This window comes from Blennius ocellaris, assembly GCF_963422515.1.
Source record: "Blennius ocellaris genome assembly, chromosome: 7".
NCBI classification, from domain to species: Eukaryota; Metazoa; Chordata; class Actinopteri; order Blenniiformes; family Blenniidae; genus Blennius; species Blennius ocellaris.
The window spans coordinates 9,409,495-9,430,515 of record NC_137656.1 but is presented as its reverse complement, the minus strand read 5'-3'; the positions used below and the strand labels follow the sequence as shown (position 1 = coordinate 9,430,515).

Genomic DNA, 21,021 nt, shown 5'->3' with positions numbered 1-21,021 from the left:
TCTGAGTGAGCTTCACTTTCTCTCCGTCAGCTCCGTGTGTGTGGTTTTTGTTGTTTTTTTTTTCTTTAAGCAAGCCGGCGGTTACTTCTCTGAGTGTGGAGATTTATTTTTCAGCAGTTGGAGCTGGGGGAGGGAATAGGAGCTGAATGAATGAGTTTCTTTTAGACCTTTGCTTCTTCCATCCCTCCCTTGTTTCCTCCCTCAAATTGCCACCTCTTTCGTACTCCTTCCCTCCATTCCCCTCCCTCTCTCAGTGAGAATTCCTCCATACCTGTCTGAACAGGGAGTGCTGGAGCACTGTAGGCAGAGGAAAGAAAGAAATAAACGAGATAACGCAAGAGGGACGGAGGAACAACAAACAGAAGGGAAGTCACTGCTGCAGTACAAATCTAAAAAGCACAAACTGGAGAGAAGTGTGTTGGAAACACTTTTATCAAGAATCTTCAGATTTACTTTTTATCCACGACTGGGCGATTTTTGAACTTTCTGGGACCCGTGGCTATTTCCGTCCGTCAGCATCGGTGCGGTTTAGGATGGATGCCATCATGCTGCAGGAAAAACTTGTGGAACGGCTGCTGTGCCCCAGAGTGAGAACGGCCAGACAGAAGGTAAAGAGGTGCATTCATGGTAATGAAAAGATAGAATAGGGACAACAAGTGGAGGTTAAAGATCAGTGAATTTCACAAGTAGAATGAACTTAACGTCAGAGACTTTAGGGTTGGATTGAAAATACATCCAGGGGAGGTCCGGACTCCTCTGTGAGACTCTCTGCCTGCATCTTTTTACTGTTTGCTCTGCATTTCTGTCTCCACTTCTCACACGGTCTCAGATTACTGCTGAGATCACGCTTCAGTTCAACTCAAGCGTTTCTCTTCTTTTCGTGTGTATTTGTGTGTATGCGTTCATAAATGAAAACCTCTCTCCCTAAGGGGCAATCGGAAATGCCTGTGACAAGTTTTGACAGCGTATCAGGACACTGACTGTGTGCTTGGCTGGAGTGTGTACAGAGTCAAATAGAGCTTTTCAGGTCTGTTGAATGCCGCTGCTGTGTGTGTGTACACACTCTCTGCAGGCCTCGAGTGTGTATTTATATCTACATATGTCAGTGTGTAGCAGTGGAGGGTGAAGATGATGTCCTGCCAGATGCAGACGGATGTAGCGCCGCAGTCCGACACAAAGGGCGCCTGGTGTCCTCTGTGAGAGATTTGGTGGAAAGTCTGAGGCGTTGGTTATTCTCAGCTGCTCAGAGAGAGGAATGCTCTGCACGTGTTTTTCCATGCAGATGTAGATTTTCTGTATTATAGATCCTGTCTGTCTGTTGTGGTTGTTTTATTACAGCAGACGCTGCCAGACCCCAAAATCCTCAGAGCTCTTTTACAGTTATTTGGTGTCTGCTACTATTTTTGGCAAGGCCGGCTTTGGGTGTACTATTGCAAGGCTGAAACAATTAGTCAGCTGAACAATGGAAAATCTCCTGTTAATCAGAACAAACAAGTTTTGCCAAATAGCTTTAAGTCATAAATGCCAATTGGGAACAAAATACGAACAAAAGTCAGGATTGTCATATGTGTCCAGTCAGTTGTGGCCTTGTTCATTATTTTTGAGGTTTCGATTCACCAGGTGAAACTTATACAGGGAGGAATAGGTATTGCTTTGAACTACTGCATCCAAAACATAAATCTGCTGTGATGGCGGAAGCATACCACATATTACAACCATTACACAACAATGCACTGCAGTTCCCTTCCATAATCCAGAACATGTGTTTTAGATTATTCAACATTAACTCTAAATCATACATGAATGGGTGTTGTGTACCTCTATTTTCTGTGATGCACCGTCTCTCAGTTGGCATTGGCTGAAGCACCGAGTTAGAAAAAGCACCATTATCACATTTTAATGGAAAAATGCCAAGTGCAAATACCCCTCTGTCACTTTCAGTCCTCTCTGTTGTTACATCTGCTGAAAAAGTTATATTTTTACACCAAGTGTGAAATAGTTGGAGCTGTTATGTGATATTGTTCAAAGATTTATCGGTTTGCAGATCTGAGAATTTCATCTTCCTGTATGAATAAGCTGTCTGATCAGTCATAAAAAAAATGCAATCGAAACTATTTAGGATCTGTAAGCATTTTCACAAAATATGTTGAGCAATAAATGTATGTTAACTACTGAAATACTGTAATTTTCTGAAGGCAGTGCACAAAATATTAATGATGTGTTGTTTTGTGAAAATCTGATCATCAATTATGTATTGCAGGTGGACATTCATGTGATTTTTTTTCCCCAAATTGGATTGAACAATGATTAAAATCTCTGTATTTCTGTGTGTTTGTACTCCAGGAGAAACAATATGTGGGATTTGCTACGCTGCCGAACCAAGTCCACCGGAAGTCTGTGAAGAAAGGCTTCGACTTCACACTGATGGTGGCAGGTCGGTCTCTAACTGAAGATTAAAACTTGCTCTTAACTCAACTGACATTAAGTTTGTTTTCGATTTGATCTCATTTGATCTATTTATCATATGCCGAAATATGCTTCTCTAAAGCAGTTACTTTGAGAACCTTTACAAACCACGTTCCCTGATGTACGGTGGCCGAGAGGTGCAAAATAAATGTACATTTTGGGAAATATTTTTTTACATTTCAGAAAACAAAATTACATTTCAGAAAACAAATTAACAAAACGTGAAACACTTTTACAAACTGCAGTACAAATTTACATACCAATGTCATTATAGCAGTGCCGCATTAATTAAGATAAAGTATTTCTAACAGAATAACTACTGAGTTTATTTGTTTTTTTTTCCTCATGTTACTAGACACACAAACTTGCAATACACATTTATGCGTCTACAGGAGAGTCTGGTATGGGAAAATCCACTTTGGTCAACAGCCTCTTCCTCACAGATCTCTACAAAGACCGAAAATTACTTAATGCTGAGGGTGAGTCTGATATATTTATTTATTTATTATTTTAAGTTTAGATTATTTTACTTGAAAGCCATATAAGATGATGGATGTAACTAATTCCCTGCTCCGGATGCTTGACAGAGCGCATCAACCAAACCGTGGAGATCATCAAACACACTGTAGACATCGAGGAGAAAGGAGTGAAGCTCAAGCTCACCATCGTCGACACGCCGGGGTTTGGAGACGCCGTCAACAACAACGAGTGGTGCGTTGGACGTCTCACAGATTTATTCTGTTTGAGCCAAATCACGGTGAAGCGAAGAAGCTGCTGACGTGTGTGTGCGTGTGTGTGTGTGTGTGTGTGTGTGCGGGCAGCTGGAAGCCTATTACAGACTACATAGACCAGCAATTTGAGCAGTACTTCAGGGATGAGAGCGGGTTGAACAGAAAGAACATCCAGGACAACAGAGTCCACTGCTGCCTCTACTTCATCCCACCGTTTGGCCATGGGTAAGTACCCACCCACGTGCACATACTCTACATCAGCACAGACACGGTCCCCGTGGGAGCCAGTGATCAGGTGATAACGTAACATAAAAACAACCATGTGGAGATTCAAGGCTTCGATTAAAGCTGTCACAGGTAACATGAGTGTAAGCATGAAGAACAAACACCAGTTTGCAGGTATGCATAAAGACAATTCCCATCTCCTTCCTTCAGGATTTCCTCCAAAGCCAGTCCTCAAAAAACACTTGGTTGTATTTAATTTTGCCATTCCCTTTTGCTTTGCTTGACAGTGCAGGCTGTTGTAAGTGTAGGAGTTAGGACAGGGAACGTTGAGTTGCACATTCTTTGCTGTGATTGTGCAACTTTACCGCCACCTTTAGCAATATCTTTGTCTGTTTGAGTTGAAGTAATTCAGCTTATCACAGGCCTGCAGCTGAAATGACTGATTTTCCTTTTTATTCTTAGGAGCATTTGAGTCATTATGTGAACTCGCTCAGTGTGTAAAAAAAAGAAAAAAGAATCAGATTAATATGGTTTTAATATCCAATGAAAGTGTTTGTGAAGTCCACGAGCTTCTCTTTCTCTCTCCCAGGCTTCGTCCGGTGGATGTTGAGTTCATGAAAGCTCTGCATGAAAAAGTCAACATAATCCCACTCATCGCTAAAGCTGACTGCCTCACACCCAATGAGATAAAAAAGCTTAAAGACAGAGTGAGTTTAAAGCCCGCAGCGCCACAGAGAGTTCAAGATTGTTTATTTATAGGCTGTCGACTGCAGACTAATCTTTGCACGTGTGTCTGCTCGTTTGTAGATACGAGAGGAAATTGACAAATTTGGGATCAAAGTGTACCAGTTCCCTGAGTGTGACTCTGACGAGGATGAAGAGTTTAAACAACTTGACAAAGAGCTGAAGGTGAGTTTGGGCCATCAGGTATTTGTGAGGATCGTTCGGGGGTGTTGGTCTTATGGCAGAGAGCGGGGTTTTGTGACCTGAGTGGTGCTGACAGGCAACCACCGTGGTTCATGAAAGAAAGGACGCTCTCCGGGCTCTTCTCCTTTGACTGGGTGAAATATAGAGGGCACCTTTTTGTTATATGTGAACTAACAAACAACAACACCGACTGAAGAAACAGATAATTGCCACAGCAGATACATTGTTTCTGACATGTCGTTAAATCATTTCACCCTTTCAACATTTTTACATCAACACTTTATTTTGGTTGCTCTGTTCTCGCGTGTGAATGTATGGACTCTGGAAATGTGCACGCTGTGTGCTCACTCAGCTTTCTCTGAGCAAACTGGGGTTAAAATAACAGCCTGTTGTTGTGTCTCCGTGCAGGAGTGCACCCCCTTCGCTGTGATTGGCAGTAACACAGTGGTGGAGGCCCGAGGACAAAGAGTTAGGGGAAGACTGTACCCCTGGGGGATTGTCGAAGGTACTTTTGCTTACGTCATCATTATCTTACTCGACAAAGTTCTCATATGTATTGCGCTGTTTTTTTTGTTTGTTTAGTTTTTATTAATAAAATCCATCTCTTCCTTTGTTGCTCAGTTGAAAACCAGTCGCACTGTGATTTTGTCAAACTGAGGAACATGCTGATCCGCTCTCACATGCACGACCTCAAAGATGTAACCTGTGATGTCCACTATGAAAACTACAGAGCACAGTGCATACAGGAGATGACCAGGTATCTGGGTGTGTCTGCGCATGAGAACGTGTGGTGTCAGTCGAAACTGTGGGAATATATTTTGTAAACATTCAAGATAACTGGTGTTTATAGATTTCAGTACAGCTGGACCTGGCTCAGCTCTTATCCTCTCTTACCCCCCCCCCTGTCTTTGTCTCTCAGTAAACTGGCTCAAGATAACCGAATGGAGAGTCCCATCCCCATTCTGCCGCTGTCCACTCCAGACGTTGAAACAGAGAAGCTGATCAAAATGAAAGACGAGGAGGTAAAGATCAGCATTTATGTTTCGTATTGTACTACCATACCTAGTCAGAGGGCTGCTTTCTCATTCATGCTGATGTATGTGGAAATCCTATATAATACAATATTGTAATCACAATGTGATATTACAATGCACAATATCATACCGTGTGTCATGATATAATCTGATATGTTCTAACAATGCATATCAAGTAAGATATGATATCACACAACACAACACAACCCAATGCAATGTACTGTATGTCACAACACAACACAACCTGGTACAACAAGCTAAGGTAAGATACAACGAAATGTGATAACATATGACTGACATGACACAATTGAATTTATACTGCAAAACACATTATCCAAAACTATTTTTCAATATTGTGCTAAAGGACATGAAACAACATGACAATATTTGACACTGCACAATAAATTCACTTGCAATGTGAGATTGCGAAATACAAATTAATGAGGCATGATATGGTATGACATTTCACGACATGTTACAATATAATATGATGCTAAATGATACAATACTACACTGTGCTTCATTGCACAACACTACACAAAACCACAATATTTTTTTTCATATTTCAAATGAGACAATGTATGTGGAAAACAATGTAAAATATTTTCTTTGTGATATTTTGGTAGTTTTCTCTCCCAGTATTGTTTTATTATTGTCCCTCACCACAATATCGGCTGAATATTCTCTCCCATGTCAATTTTAGAGATGCCGTAACATTCATATCCTAGACGCATGCATGATTTGAACATTTTCATCCGTGGCTTCATGTCAAGTTTGTGCAAACCATCCGAGTCGCTCCAGACTTTCTTCTGTGGACAGTTTAATTGAATCTTCCTCTCTGTGTGCAGCTGAAGAGGATGCAGGAGATGCTGAACAAGATGCAGCAGCAGATGCACGACAAAGACCAGTGAAGGCTCTCAGATTAGAGCTGTGGTGCAGCGCCACCTGCTGTTTCTCCCCTGCAACGACAGTGAGGCAGGCAGACTGAATTGAACTTGGATATCAAATGTTCGTGGCGACTCTGGCGTTACATTTCTCCTCAGTTTGGTGCTTTGTATAGTTTGTCTGCCTGGAGGTTGTTTTGTTTTTTTGGTTTTTTTGGAACTATTTGTTTTTGGGTTTTTTTTCTCCAGTTTTTGAGCCCCTTACCGTGGTCTTAACATATATAATATAAATGCGTAAATTAACTATTCAGTGTATCTAATTTATAATTGCATTGCTAAACTTATTGGATATAATTTCAGGGTATGTGCTGCGAGGTGTTTTGTAAAGAAATGTAGGTTTTTTTTGGTGATATTTAGATTTGAACATATTGTTTTCTAATATGCGATGGTGTGTTTGGCTGTGTGAGTATATCCTTAAATCTCCTTTTATATCACCTCTTATCCGTCCATAAAACTCCCATCTGTCCTTTTAAAGTTACACAGTGGCTTTTCTCTAATGATAATAATAATTATCCATATTTTGTTCTTGTTTATTTGCTCATAAAGCCCTTAATGGAACATATTTCAGGTATGGCCAGTCCAAAAAAAAAAAAGCCCTCTCTCTTTTAATGTGCTGGCTGAGCTAAATATGCACTTATTGCCAGTGGCTGACTGTGAACGGGGAGCCTGACATGACGACATGGTCGGGGCAGTACAGGGTGCATGTGCAAGCATGCTACCATTACTCATATCCGCTAAATGCTGTGGGTTTATTTTTACTGCTTTTTAACTGGATGCCGTGTGCTTTTATCAAATGCATCATGATCTGAAGTTTACTCTATTGCCATTACAAGATGGTAAAACGTGATGAGGAGCCAATACTGTGTCTGTGCTTTTGTTTTGAAACCTTCTGATTGGAAGTGAGTTATGTATGCCATGTGTGTGTGTGCGTGTGCGTGTGTGTGTCTTTGCTGATGCTGGTGAGCTGTACATATTTTGCCTGAAGGCCGTGAGCTCAGCCTGTGTCCCATTTACAAAGGTGTGACAAATAAACTCTTGTTTCTCGTCGCGGCCTCAATGTTGTTTCTCTGAAAGTCCAGCGGGCACACCGCCACATCCTCCACGACATCCGCATGTCAGACATGCTGAAGGGTCGTTATCTCCAGTTGCCATTCATCCTCTGCTCTTCACACAGCGTCTCCTCGCCTGTCAGGAGAGGAATACACAACAATACATAACATCAAAATGAATTGAAATGTTTTCCTTTTGCTTCCTGCTCAGGGATAGTGGCAGGCCTTATGACTAGTTCAAATACATGTAATCGAGATGTTTAAAGAAATTATCAAGATTACAAATACAAGGTACTTATTTCACTCTGTTTAACCTGATTTTATAACATCTCCCAATTGCTGAGAACTGGCTAATATTTACAAAGTAAAATATTGTATTTTTGATGTGTTTTTTTTTTTTTCAATTGATAAAACTTGGTTGATTAATATACGTTGATAAAATCTATTGATAGACATGTTTTAGTTTACAGTTCCTAAAATGTGAAAGAAATAAACTATCCATTCATCCAACTTCAGTAAAACTTTACACAATTCAGTCCATCACAGGGCGAACACAGAGCTTTATAATTGAACACTTGAAACTGAACATTACAATTGAAACCATGTTTTGTGTGATGTTGCAGTGCTTTGTGTGCTGCTCTCGCGTCATAGCAAAATGTTTGCAGCTCATTTGAATCTGGGCCGGCAATTTCTGTCTGGAATTCATGTTTCCTCCTGTGTGGAGAAAGAAAAAGGCTTTTGTAATCGAGGTCTGCGACCCTAAGAAAAACACACATACCTGATTAAAGTTGCTGATCTGGATGATCCCACTAAAAAGAAAAAAAGTGCTTTTAACAAAACGTGCAACAATAATTTCACAACCATATTTTATGTTTTAAGTTAAACTGCCCACTCTGTGCTTGAGATACATGTCGTTAGTGAAATATCTATAAATAAGTTATCAGCATTTTTGTTGCATTTGCTTGTTAGAAAGATAAGTAAAGAACCACAAGTCCCAGGCAAATGACATTAAACTCAAAAATGTTTTAACAGCAGCAAATTCTTTTTTCCCCCCACAAAAACAACAATAATGCGATATTTTAAGATAATAATAATAACTTTATTCATATAGCACGTTTAAGAACAATTGTTACACAAAGTGCTTTACATCAAAAACACACCAAAGAAAGGCAGGTGAGACACGGGAGACATTTTCTTCTTGTTAAATCAAAATATGCATTAGTATCTGAACAAATACTAGCACCTCTAACAATATTTTTTTTGCAAAAACTTCATAAGCAATGACAGCCACTAAATCATTCCTTTGTCATGAATGCACTTGAGAACAGTTACAAAACCCTTTGTCCAGTCCCTCTTATATTATCATTAAGGATTATTGGAGTGTGTTAAAATAAACTGGATTCTCTTGACAGAAAGATACATTATATGCTGATGTGCATTTATCGCACAAGTTGGCGTGTGTCTGTACTCAGAATTTGACAGTGTCCTTTATCAGTGAGTTCCAGCTGGCAGTGAGAAGCAGTCTTCCTCTAAGAGAAACAGTCGTCTCGTGAGGACGTGCAGCAGTGACGGTAAATAACTCTCCTTTGACTTTATTCAGACTCTTTAGTTGTGCAGGAACTTCGACATGAGCAAGGTTAAGACAAACGGAATTTTCATTGAGTTTCTTTCCTTTGAATGTGAAATTTGTAAGATTGAAAGTTTTAATGACTAAATTAGCTCCACCCTTTAAATGTAAAGAAACATGATCAATGACGCAGTTAGGCCTTGGTGTGTGAAGCTTGATTTCGATTGTTATTTTCTGATCTGCTTTGAGGGAAATCATAAAATATGACATAATGTTCCTCTGATGGGCTGAGGCTGTTCAAATTCCTTCAAACAGTCACTTCACAAACGGTATACAGTTTCCCTCATTGTGACATAGATATGAAAAAAAGTTTAGTTGTTTGCTTTAAGGAGACCATACTGATAGCAAGCATAAAAATGGCATAATATTTAGTTATTTGAAGACTTGTTGTCCCATTACTAGCATTAAGGGACTACAAATAATCATATCATCATAATTAGCTTTTATTGTTAGTATTGTTAATGACCTGTACGTTTCAGTTTGTTTTGTTTTTTTTCAAATATAAAATCTTACTCAAACATATATATTCTATACAGATTACTAAACTTGAATGCTTACCATAGACAATGCAACTAAATATTGTCAAGAAATAAATGATATTATGTGTAGTAAAATATTACTTTGCCCTTTGTTTTTGTTTTTTACTGAAGTACTGTACTTTTATTCGTGAGTCCAATTAAAGCAATGCAGTGGTACTCGAGTACCAGTTTTCAGTGCTCTTTTTACTTCTACATAACACTCACATGGTTTATTTGCAGCGATGCTTCACTGTGTTAAACATCAGTGCATCTACATATCAGAATTAAATATATAATCCCATACAGCATGATGCTTAACGGTCAATGTAAAGCAAGTGCTGCAGTTGCACATTGCTGTAGATCTTAAAATGTTTATACTCATGCGCCTGTAATAAAGCATAATCAAATGAACCTTTACAAAAAAAACAGGTAATACAGTACATATTATCCTTTTATTCATTAGTGTTTTTATTAGTTTGACTTCAAGCTTTGTCATGTTTACTGATGATCATTTCAGTTATCACTATGTCTTTAGAAAGTTTATGTTTTGTAAATTGTGGATGGTTGGTGTTCAAATTTTATTGTTAATTAAAGTTTCATATTTATTTTTGACAATACCGATTAATTTTCACTATCTTACACCATTAGCACCTCTAGTATCAGACAACCAACTGGCTACACACTGTGATTGACCTTGAGTCTTCCTTTTCTCCTCCAGAGGTTGGAAACATGAAGGGGCTTCTGCTCCTGTGTCTGTTCCTCTTCTTGGAAGGTCAAAGGTCATCAGCGTGCCCCCACCATTGCTCCTGTCATGGTGGTCAGGTGGATTGCAGCAGCAGGTCTCTCACATCCTCCTCGCTGCCCACCACTTTCCCCGCTGGGACAACCGAGCTCCTCCTCCATAACAACATGCTGACTGCCCTCCCCATCGGGCTTTTGGATGATCTACCCTCCCTGCACTCTGTCAGCCTACATGGTAACCCCTGGGTGTGTGACTGTGGGATCCTCTACCTGCGAACCTGGCTGCTCCGTCAGCCCCCCAGTCTGAAGACTTACTTGGATGTGAACTGCAGCTCTCCTTCCAGCCTCAGAGGGAGGCTGGTGGTGTATATCACAGAGGAGGAGCTCCTGAATTCGAACCACAACTGGTACTGTGACCTGGCTTTCGCCTCTCAGGTGTGTCTCTTTGTGTTTGTGGTGGTGCAGGCAGTCTTGCTGGTGGCTCTCATCATCTTTCTGAGGAAGTTTGAGAAGTTATCCAAAGAAGCGAAAAGAATCACGGAGGAGAGCGTCACTCCTGAGGAGAGTCGAAAAGAAAATGAATACAGTCCTATTATGGACACCAGTATCTGAGATGGAGCTGTGATGTGATGAGAGCAGCTTTTCTTATTTGCACACATGTCATTTAATAGGATTAAAAAAAACAACATTTACAAATAGTGAGCAAGCTGTTGCAATGCCCCTGTTGTCTGTTAAACAGACTAACTACAACAATATCACTGTGTTTTCTGGGTCACAATGTTCGGAACGTACAGGGAATTTTTTGATATCAGTAAAAGCAACACCAAATAATCATATGAGGGAGAATTGTTGCTGTCCATCGTAATTCTTTTGTTGTGTTAATTGTTAATTGTTTAGCATTCGTAACATATTTGGACACTTTAAACATGTGTAACACAGTGAGACACTTTATTTCAGGAACATAAGCAATAAATATTTCTTACCGAACAACTGATGCTGTGTTTTTTTTCTGTGTATTCTCTGCATAGATTTCTGTGAATTAATGATTTTTCAGAGCCCCTTTACTCCAAATGAAGATCATCTTAAAATTCTTGAGCTTCATAACACACACACACACACACACACACACACACACACACACACACACACACACACACACACACACACACACGGAAAATTAATTTCTAGTATATCTCTTTTTCATTTTCTAATTTTCTTTTTGCATTTTCTTTTAAATAATCGAAAAAAAATATTAATTAAGTTTGGTCTTCCCTGTAATGTACAATATGGTATTTTGAAGATAATTATGATACCATGCCAATGATATAAAGTACTTTCATTGAAGTGGAGAACTTTTCCACACCAGGGCGAGTCATGTGCTGAACCCGGTTTTCTTTGAGGAAAATTAAATTGACAAAATGAGGGGAAAGACAATTACAAATGTTAGTTTAAGGTGTAGATGTGCTTGTTGGGACGTTTTCTCTTGCGGAACCTTTGCACACCGGAGGTTTTCACTCCGGATCAATTTAGCCGAAGCACTCACACATGTTTACACGTGAGTTTTTTTTTGAAGGGCTGATTTCGCTACATTAATCTTTTCTTTAATGTTATTTTGCTCCTCGATCACATTTAAGAACAATAAAGAACCGTTAGTGTTATATTAGTCAAAGTTTAGCTGCGTGTATGTAGCCACGATAGAGCTAGCTCGTTTAGCTTCGTGGAAGCTTTTATTGGTTTGTTTCTCGTTTAAATAATAGTTTTGGTAACACGTTTTTGGGATTTAGAAACCTAAAATGGGGAAACTCAGAAAAAAACACAACTGGAAAGGAAGACAGCAGAAAGATCCACAGCAGCCAACAGATGAAGCCAAAACGGAGGTGGTGGTGGAGTTACAAAGTAGGTTGATTTGTACTATTATTATTATTATTTCTTGTCATTTAGGCCCATTGGAGGTTCCAATTGTTCCTGTTTTGTGTTTTCATCAGACAGAGAAAGACTCAAAGGTGTAGATGAGAGCAACGCTTTGGTTCTCCCCGCCAGCAAAGCCAAGAAGAAGATCTCTTCTGTGAAATCTGTCACAACTAAAAAGCCTCTGACCAAGAAGCAGAGAAAAGAACTGCAGAAGGTCCTGGAACGCAAAGAGAAGAAGGCGCAGGTAAACAAACAGGACACAAACATAATGCGATGTGCACGAGCTGACTGATCTGAAAATCACAATTTACAATTTCTTCACATTTAGATGTAAATGGTCAAATTGTATTTAAATTCAAAGAATGTAGTATTTAAATTGTGCATTTTTCTTAATGAAATTTTATCAAATGTGTGTATGCTATAAATTGTACTCAAAAATATACCAGTGCCATAATTACATCCCCTTATTATAAAACTCTTGAAAAGAAATTCAGAAATTATTCTCCAAGGACACCGGAGGCCTTTCAGCCATAATATTTGTTAACAGCATTGCTGTGACTTTTCTTGATGGGACAGAGAAAACAGCATTTTTCTTTGACTTCAAGACAGTTTTTTTATTTATTTTTTAATCCAGTTATTTGTGTGACCAAGACAGATCACATGATGAACCCTACGAAAATGTGTGCAGTTCATGTGAAATAGAGTGGCTACAGTTCAGGTAGTGGTGGCCCTCCATGGCAGCTGTTGCCATGGCTTGTGGGAATGTGAATGGTAGTTTACATTATGAATGAAGTACTCTGATTATGTGGATGTGCATTGAAATTACTGGATCTGTAAAATGTGCTAAATATTTCTGCTTTCTGTTCTGTTTAGAGAGCAGACATCCTGTCCAAACTGGCTGAGGTGCAGCTCCCGGAGTCTGAATTGAAGCTTCTTTACACCACATCGAAACTGGGAACAGGAGACAAACTTTACCAGAGTAAACAGTGAGTTCGCAACATGATATGTCAGCTGGGACAAAGAGGCAGCATGACGAGTGTGTTATATGGTTAAGAAGGTGTAATCCGTGATTTCTATTGTTTTATAGGTCGCCTGATGAAGTACAGGACGGAGACACAGATCCTAAAATCAGCAGCGTCAGTGGAGCAAACAGGAAGCGAAAATGGAAGGAAGAAGATGAGGAAGAACAAAACGCAGAAGAAAGCAGTGATCTGGACACTTCATCTGATGAGGAGGATGGTGATGAAGAGAATAACATCACAGAAACAAGCGAGTTGAAAGAGGACACTTCTGCTGGTCAGGAAACCAGACAAGACGTGAAAGAAGAGCAGAAGCCCGAGGAACAAGTTGAACATAACGAGAGGAAAGATCAGGAGAATGACCAAAACAAAATCCTGTCCCAGCCAACCATTTTCATTCCCGTCGACAGATCACCACAAATCCAGGTGTGTTTGTGCGTGAGAGCATTGGAGGCGTTCCACTTAGTGAAGTGTCTCTATGAGTTTGTTTTAAGCCTGTTTAAATCTCCAGGAGGCTCGTCTGAAGCTGCCCATCCTGGCAGAGGAGCAGGTCGTCATGGAGGCCGTGAGAGAAAACCCCAGCGTTGTCATCTGCGGAGAGACGGGAAGTGGAAAAACTACCCAAGTACCTCAGTTCCTGTATGAAGCTGGTTATGCAAGGTATTGTTTACCTACAGAACGGGCTCACAGAGTTACATCAATCATGGTAGCTGCTGTTAATCTGTTTGTTGTTAATTTTGCCAGTGGCAGTGGGATTATAGGCATCACTGAGCCGAGGAGGGTAGCAGCTGTCAGCATGTCCCACAGAGTGGCCAAAGAGATGAACCTGCCCAAGCAGTAAGACGGATTTACCCGCTTGTGCCAGTTCAAACGACTTCATGTGACATAATCTCAAATCAACAAACGTGTACTTATTAGAACATTTCCAATGATAACAGTAACATGTTAATCCTTCTGTTCTCAGGGTGGTGTCGTATCAGATCCGATATGAAGGCAACGTGACGAGTGACACAAAGATCAAATTCATGACGGATGGTGTTCTGCTGAAGGAAATTCAAAAGGTATCATATCGTCACTGTTATTGAATAAAATACCTGAAATTAAGTTAAAAAAAAAAAAGAATTCCAGAGAAACTCAGTATTGGATCTGCTATAATGTCTGTCTGGAGTCTTCAAGTGTAGGTGAACACAGCTTTTTAAAGTGTAAATTTCCTAACTTTTGTTCAATAAATTCTGAGGAATTCGTTGGTTGCATTTTTGAATGATATTCACTGCATTTTGATTTAGGAGGCGTTGTCATGAATAACAAATTGTTGAAATTGGACTTGTTTTTTATTGAAAATGTCAACATGCTTAGATTTTGTAAGAACATATCTAATGGAATATCTTTTTTTTTTTTTATGTAGTTGTATCTCTGCTCTAAAACAAAGGGGGACATTTTAAGTTATTTTGTTGGTTATTCTGTTCTTTTTTCTTGTTTTTTAACTGCACTGCCTACTCAAAGTAAAAATGGGCTGTATCTGGCACCACAATAAAAATGAGTTTGCGACCCCTGTATTGCACAGTGCATGCACCCATCAGAGGCCAGCATGTTATCAATTTCCTGTCTGTGTTGTAGGATTTTCTGCTCCAGCGATACAGCGCGATCATCATAGACGAGGCTCATGAAAGGAGCGTGTACACAGACATCCTCATTGGATTACTGTCTCGTATCGTCCCTCTGCGGAATAAGGTGAGACGCACAACTCCTGTGTGCGGTTTTTTAATTCATTGAACATCTTTACAGCCTGTTGAACTCTCAGGTTTTCATCTCTGCAGAAAGAAATGCCCCTGAAGCTGCTCATCATGTCTGCTACTCTGCGGGTGGAGGACTTCACAGACAACCAGAAACTGTTTAAGACCCCCCCGCCGGTCATCAAGGTGGACGCTCGCCAGTTCCCGGTCACGATCCACTTCAACAAGCGCACTCCGCTGGAGGATTACACCGGAGAGGCTTTTCACAAAACCTGCAAAATCCACCGCATGCTGCCTCCAGGTGCGCATGCAGCAGAGTCCAGTTGTTTTAGGGACAATGGGGGGGGAGAAGAAAACGGTCAAACACGCAGAGTAATTAGCTTTCCCACAGACGTGCGACCTGACGCTTTGTGTGTGATTCCAGGTGGTATTCTGGTGTTTCTCACTGGTCAAGCCGAGGTTCACAATCTCTGCAGGCGACTGAGAAATGCTTTCCCCTTCAGGAAGAGCAGCACAATCACGGGTGAGTGGTCACAGTCCTGACAAAGCACCAAGCAACGACATGAACTTGTGTTTTAATCCAACAGAGGAAGAAGAAGCAGACACGTCGGAGGCGATGAAGAAGTTCAAGAAAGCCAAACAGAAGAAAACTGTTGTAAGTCTACTTCGGGTTCCAATAATCCCGAACTAAATCCTCCCTTGACGTTCGATCCGGGCCTCCACCTCTTTCCTCGACACACATTTTGTAAGCTTGTTAATTCTGTGTCCCAGTCTCTGCCCAGAATCGACTTGGATAATTACTCTGCCCTGCCGATGGATGAAGGGGACGAAGACAGAGAGGCGGGTATCGGAGATGAAGACGATGGAGGCTCGGACATCGACATCGGAGACGATCCCACTGATGGAGGCAAGCTGCTCCATATCAGTAACTGTCTGATGGATGTGTGTGTGTAACGAGCCCGTTTCGTGAAACGCTGTTCTGCATTTTGTCACTATAGAGGCGAAGGCAGACCCGTCTCTTCCTCTCTATGTTCTCCCACTCTACTCTTTGTTGGCCCCCGAGCAGCAGGCGAAGGTGAGATTAATAAGTCCTGTGTCATTCATCAATATGTTACGGGATGTGTTGCTCAGATAATAAGTTAAACAAATATATTGTAATCAAAATGTATGCTTCTAAAGTTATATATGGCTTTTTTGGTTTTCTTTGTGTGTGTTTCCTGACCACAGGTGTTCAGGCCGCCTCCAGCCGGAACACGTCTCTGTGTTATTGCCACTAACGTGGCGGAGACGTCTTTGACCATCCCGGGTATCAAGTACGTCGTCGACTGCGGTCGAGTGAAGAAACGTTTCTACGACAGAGTGACGGGAGTGTCGTCCTTTAAGGTGACCTGGACCTCTCAAGCCTCAGCCAATCAGAGAGCAGGAAGAGCGGGACGAACGGAGCCGGGACACTGCTATCGGTTGAGTGAAATACTGCACTGGAAAACCAATTAGTTTTATTTGAAATTAACAGTTTTGAATGCAAGGCTGCTGTAAGCTGTGCAAGACTAAACTACCACATCGAAGTCCATAAATATCACAGCGATAGTCCAGTTGGGATAAAAAGAAAAATTCAAAGGACTTAACCTCAGAGGAGCAAAAAGCATATTTTATAATCGTATTTTTTTTTTTTTTTTTCAAATCGCTGTCCATCAACACACATATAACATGTATTTTGGGGGTCTTACAGGCGTTATCCACTAATGTTTCCTATTTTTGTTTCTCCCACAGGCTGTACTCGTCCGCTGTGTTTGGAGACTTCAGCCTGTTCTCGGAGGCAGAGATCACACGCAGACCTGTGGAGGACCTGGTTTTACAGATGAAAGACCTCAACATAGAAAAGGTCCGTTAAACAAAGTGAGAAACTAACACGTTGATATAAAGAGCAACTACATTTGAAACTGTTTTGTTTTCTTCTTCGTGCAGGTGGTTAATTTTCCTTTCCCCACGCCTCCTTCTGCCGAGGCCCTGGCAGCAGCAGAGCAGCTTCTGGTCTCTCTGGGAGCTCTGGAGGAGCCGCCTCGCACAGGACGGTAACTGATGTTTCTGTGCTCCGTCTTCGGCTTCCCGGGGAAACGTAGCTATTGATTGATGGCGTACGATCGAGAATAAATAGAAAAGGGACAAAGGCTTTAATACATTTTCAGCTGATCATTGTCAAGAACTTGTCGAAGTGTTTTTTTTTTTGGATGAATGGAAGTGTCAGCAATGTGTGGTATACTATCACATTTGTAAACTGTTTTCTTTTTGTTTGTTTGTTTTTTTTTAAAGTGTAAAAGCAATGCAACGGGCGAGGCTAACCTGCCCCATCACCCCGCTGGGCAGAGCGATGGCGTCCTTCCCTGTCGCGCCGCGCTACGCTAAAATGTTAGCACTCGGGAAGCAGCAGGATTGTCTGCCATACGTTATCGCTGTAGTAGCAGCGATGACAGTCCGGGAGATTTTCGAAGACCTTGACAGGTGAAAGATTTATTTTTCTTCTAATCACATGCAATTACTTCTAAGAGTGTTGTAGATAACAAAATATAAATGAGGCCTTCTTGAAGGGAGTTAAACTACAAACAGATGCTTCAGGTTGTATCAACTGGAGACCAATGACACATATAGAATGTGTTTATTCCCATGTAGCATACATTTTTTGTTTGAATCTCAAGTTTTTGTGACTGTATCTAATTGTCTTTATCTGCTCAGACCTGCACGCAGCGAGGATGAAAACTCCAAGCTGACCCAGCGCCGAGCTCGGCTCACCCAAATGAGGCGACTCTGGGCCGGGCAGGGAGCCTCGCTCCTGCTGGGGGACCTCATGGTCATGCTGGGTAAGTATTGTTTTGTTCTTTTAAATTTGACCTTTATTACATCATCAAGTCCCTTGAAATAAAATCCCTTTTGTCACCTCAGCCAACAGGCATCTAGAACAGCAATTGGAATTAAAAACTTCCATACAGTTACAACAACATAAAACAAATCAAGTCCAGTTTAAGAATAAATTCAAATTTTCTGTCAAATAGTTTGTTGAAAGGGTTTTGAACATGCTCAGGCAATGTAAAGCCTGAAAGAAGTGATTTTTGCACATTGTTCGATGACCTTGGTTTTATTTTGCATGCACATAAATTCATTCATTCACATTTGTGTTAGTCTCACCATATTTATCTCTACATGACTGCAGGTGCTGTTGGTGCTTGCGAATTTGCTGGCTGCACTCCCAAGTTTTGTGAGGACAATGGGCTGAGGTATAAAGCCATGGTGGAAATCAGGCGGCTCCGAGGGCAGCTCACTAATGCAGGTACGCACACGCAGCAGAAAATTACAAACGCACTCTGACCTGCTGCGGAAAAAGCACGAGAAAATTCCTAAATCTCGTCTGTGTGTCCCCTCCTTAGTGAATGCCGTGTGTCCCGAGGTGGGAGTGTTTGTGGATCCAAAGATGACCCCACCGACGGAACACCAGGTCGTTTGTCTGCGGCAGATTGTTCTGGCTGGACTGGGAGACCACCTCGCAAGGCGGGTTCAAGCTGAAGATGTCCTGGATCCAAAATTCAAGAATGGATACAAAGTAAGTTACTGAAAGTTGTCAGGCAACTGAAGAGTTTGTTTATAATAGATGATCATTTTCCTGGTCAAGCCAAATCGAGATCAAATGAAATAAGTTCCCTGCTCTCACACTTGGGATTTCGTAGAATGCTCTGTATTATTGCTCTGCTTCAACAGTTTTTTTTTTGTTGTCTTTTTGTGCTCATAGACTCCACTTATGGATGACCCAGTGTTCATTCATCCTAATTCTGCGCTTTTCAAAACACTGCCAGACTTTGTCGTGTATCAGGAGATCATGGAGACCACAAAGATGTATATGAGAGGTAAAGAGAGGTTTGGTGGAAAATGCCGACGTTGCGTGGAAAGACGTCCATTACCTTCCACATTTCTTCGATGTTGATCCAGATTTTCCTCATAAAATGTGTCCTCCTTTTCTGTTTCTGCTAGGAGTTTCAGCCATAGAAGCAGACTGGGTGCCGCAGCTTCTGCCTCAGTACTGTCACTTCGGCTCTCCCCACGAGTCTCCGGCTCCGTGGTTTTGTTCGACCACTGGCACCATCAGATGTCACCGCTCAAGCACCTTCTGTAAGTTCACTGCAGCCGAAGATTAGAGCTCAATATGACGTTTTAAGTAAACGCCACGTTTCACTCCTGCAGTTCGTGTGGGTTGGGAGCTGCCGGCGGTGGAGATGGAGTATCCAGACGGCCTGGAGCGCTACAAAATGTTTGCCAGGTTTCTTCTTGAGGGGCAGGTAACGCTGCAAGGACGTTGTGTTTCAACCTGTATTGTTTCTCGATTCGACAACTAAGAATACAAGTCTTTAAAGTTTAGTTAGACTTTTCAGATAAAGTGTTTCATATGGTTGTGCTGTGTTGAATGTCACTGCAAGTTCATTAAAGTCGTAATTCCTTTCACATTCCTGATGGTTATTTCTCACGTCATTGTAATCAGTTTTGTATTGATTTACCGGGTCTTCACTGTATATTTAAATGATGAATCAAAATATACATAAAGATAGTTTAAACAATATAGAACTTTTTTTTCAGCCTAATCTTCTCATAATCTTTTGTGTTGAAATCAGAAATGCCCATCGTTATAGATGAGAAATACCCCTACAGTTATTAAAAGTTAGGGTGGTTTTTTTTTTCATCTGTTTTGCTTTTTGTGTGAAATGCATGTGATCTTGTCTTAAACTGGGCAAAAGCTACATGCGGCTCATCAAATCTATTAAACTAGTCCTTGTTTTCTGTTGAACAGGTTTGTTCGAAGCTGAAGAAACACAGTGGCCACCTTCTCTCAAACCCCTCCATTATGCTGAAAACGTGGGCAAAGTAAGCTTACACACACACACACACACACACACACACACAAGTGGATTTTCTCTTATTCTCCTGTCTTTGCTGTTTCAGGCTGCAGCCCAGGACCGAGGCTGTGTTGGGTCTACTGGTGTCAAAGAGGGTCGACTGCAGGGAGGCACTCCTGTCTGTCTGGAAGACTGAAGATAAATGTGAGGATTGAATTTCCTGTCGGTTTGTTTCTGAAGGTTTAATCTTGCTTCAGTGTAATTATTGTCTTCTTCATCCCACAGTTCTTTTGTCTGCATACTGCCAGTGGTTACCTGAATCTGTGCATCCGGAAGTTGTGAAAAACTGGCCTCCGGTATGAGATTCTCATGTGGAAAGCAAAAATAAGACGATGGACTTCTGACCAGTGAATTGACTCGACACATCAGCAGAACAATTCTCCCTTTTTTTTCCCGCCAGTTTTATATTTTGTACACTATTTGGCAATAAAGTTGTAGCCAAGCAGATGACAACTTAGAATGCAGATAGACAGAATGCAATGGTCGATATTGTGTGTGTGTGCTACTGTCATTAATCTGACTCAATTGGTCTTCATAAGACTTATTAAATCTGTGATTCTGAGAAATACTGTGTTGGTTGTGATCAATAAAAATGTAGCGATCAGTGTGAAAATAGGTCTAGCATATCAGGGTGAAACGGTTGGACTGTTCAGAACTGTCACATCAGAGATGTATGCATGGTTACGCTCCAGTGATGTGTTTGAGCAGAAAATGTTACACCTCAAAACTGTCCATTGTTAATGAGTCAATAATTTCACTTTAAGCTCAACGGTGTTTATGGTTATACTTAATTTAATACAAACTTTATCTGAAGAGATTTGTCTTTCAGTTGTGTTTAAAAGTTTTAGCCAAAAAAAGTGTACGAGCAGGTATTTGAAAGTCACAACAAGGTTGTTATCCTAGGGTTTGACTTTTTTTTTTTTTTTTTTTTTAATAATCACCATTATTAAAGTCCCACTCCACTCCACAAGACAATGATATCCATTTTACATTCTGTTTATGTTTATGGATATTTCTCTGTGCACTCAAAAAGACAATGATTAGAAGAAAAGTCCTTCCACGATCATGTGAAAAACTTGAAGCCCCTATTGAAACTCCAGTATTTATTTCTACAGGTATATGGCACCAGTTATTTTTATTAGAGCTAAAGAGAGCCTGCTGG

At 40.8% G+C, this 21,021-nt stretch overlaps 3 protein-coding genes across 3 annotated transcripts; all 3 read left to right on the top strand.

The window, feature by feature from the left end:
* The first annotated feature begins 289 nt into the window (after positions 1 to 289).
* On the top strand, positions 290 to 7,344 carry septin5a (septin 5a). Its single transcript, XM_080500051.1, has 11 exons — positions 290 to 608; positions 2,344 to 2,434; positions 2,859 to 2,945; positions 3,054 to 3,177; positions 3,288 to 3,422; positions 4,012 to 4,129; positions 4,230 to 4,331; positions 4,758 to 4,854; positions 4,971 to 5,106; positions 5,269 to 5,371; positions 6,232 to 7,344. The coding sequence occupies exons 1-11, from the start codon at positions 534 to 536 to the stop codon at positions 6,292 to 6,294; spliced, it is 1,131 nt and encodes a 376-aa protein (XP_080356177.1). The 5' UTR covers positions 290 to 533; the 3' UTR covers positions 6,295 to 7,344.
* Positions 7,345 to 8,923: 1,579 nt separating this feature from the next.
* On the top strand, positions 8,924 to 11,213 carry gp1bb (glycoprotein Ib platelet subunit beta). Its single transcript, XM_080499041.1, has 2 exons — positions 8,924 to 8,947; positions 10,240 to 11,213. The coding sequence occupies exon 2, from the start codon at positions 10,251 to 10,253 to the stop codon at positions 10,872 to 10,874; it is 624 nt and encodes a 207-aa protein (XP_080355167.1). The 5' UTR covers positions 8,924 to 8,947; positions 10,240 to 10,250; the 3' UTR covers positions 10,875 to 11,213.
* Positions 11,214 to 11,934: 721 nt separating this feature from the next.
* On the top strand, positions 11,935 to 20,364 carry dhx37 (DEAH (Asp-Glu-Ala-His) box polypeptide 37). Its single transcript, XM_080499661.1, has 26 exons — positions 11,935 to 12,158; positions 12,248 to 12,417; positions 13,047 to 13,159; positions 13,261 to 13,618; positions 13,704 to 13,852; positions 13,937 to 14,029; positions 14,157 to 14,253; positions 14,810 to 14,923; positions 15,010 to 15,226; positions 15,350 to 15,448; positions 15,513 to 15,580; positions 15,697 to 15,832; positions 15,924 to 16,000; positions 16,153 to 16,385; positions 16,696 to 16,807; positions 16,891 to 16,997; positions 17,236 to 17,424; positions 17,656 to 17,780; positions 18,131 to 18,247; positions 18,345 to 18,517; positions 18,704 to 18,818; positions 18,943 to 19,080; positions 19,153 to 19,247; positions 19,754 to 19,827; positions 19,906 to 20,003; positions 20,085 to 20,364. The coding sequence occupies exons 1-26, from the start codon at positions 12,056 to 12,058 to the stop codon at positions 20,159 to 20,161; spliced, it is 3,447 nt and encodes a 1,148-aa protein (XP_080355787.1). The 5' UTR covers positions 11,935 to 12,055; the 3' UTR covers positions 20,162 to 20,364.
* Positions 20,365 to 21,021: the final 657 nt, after the last annotated feature.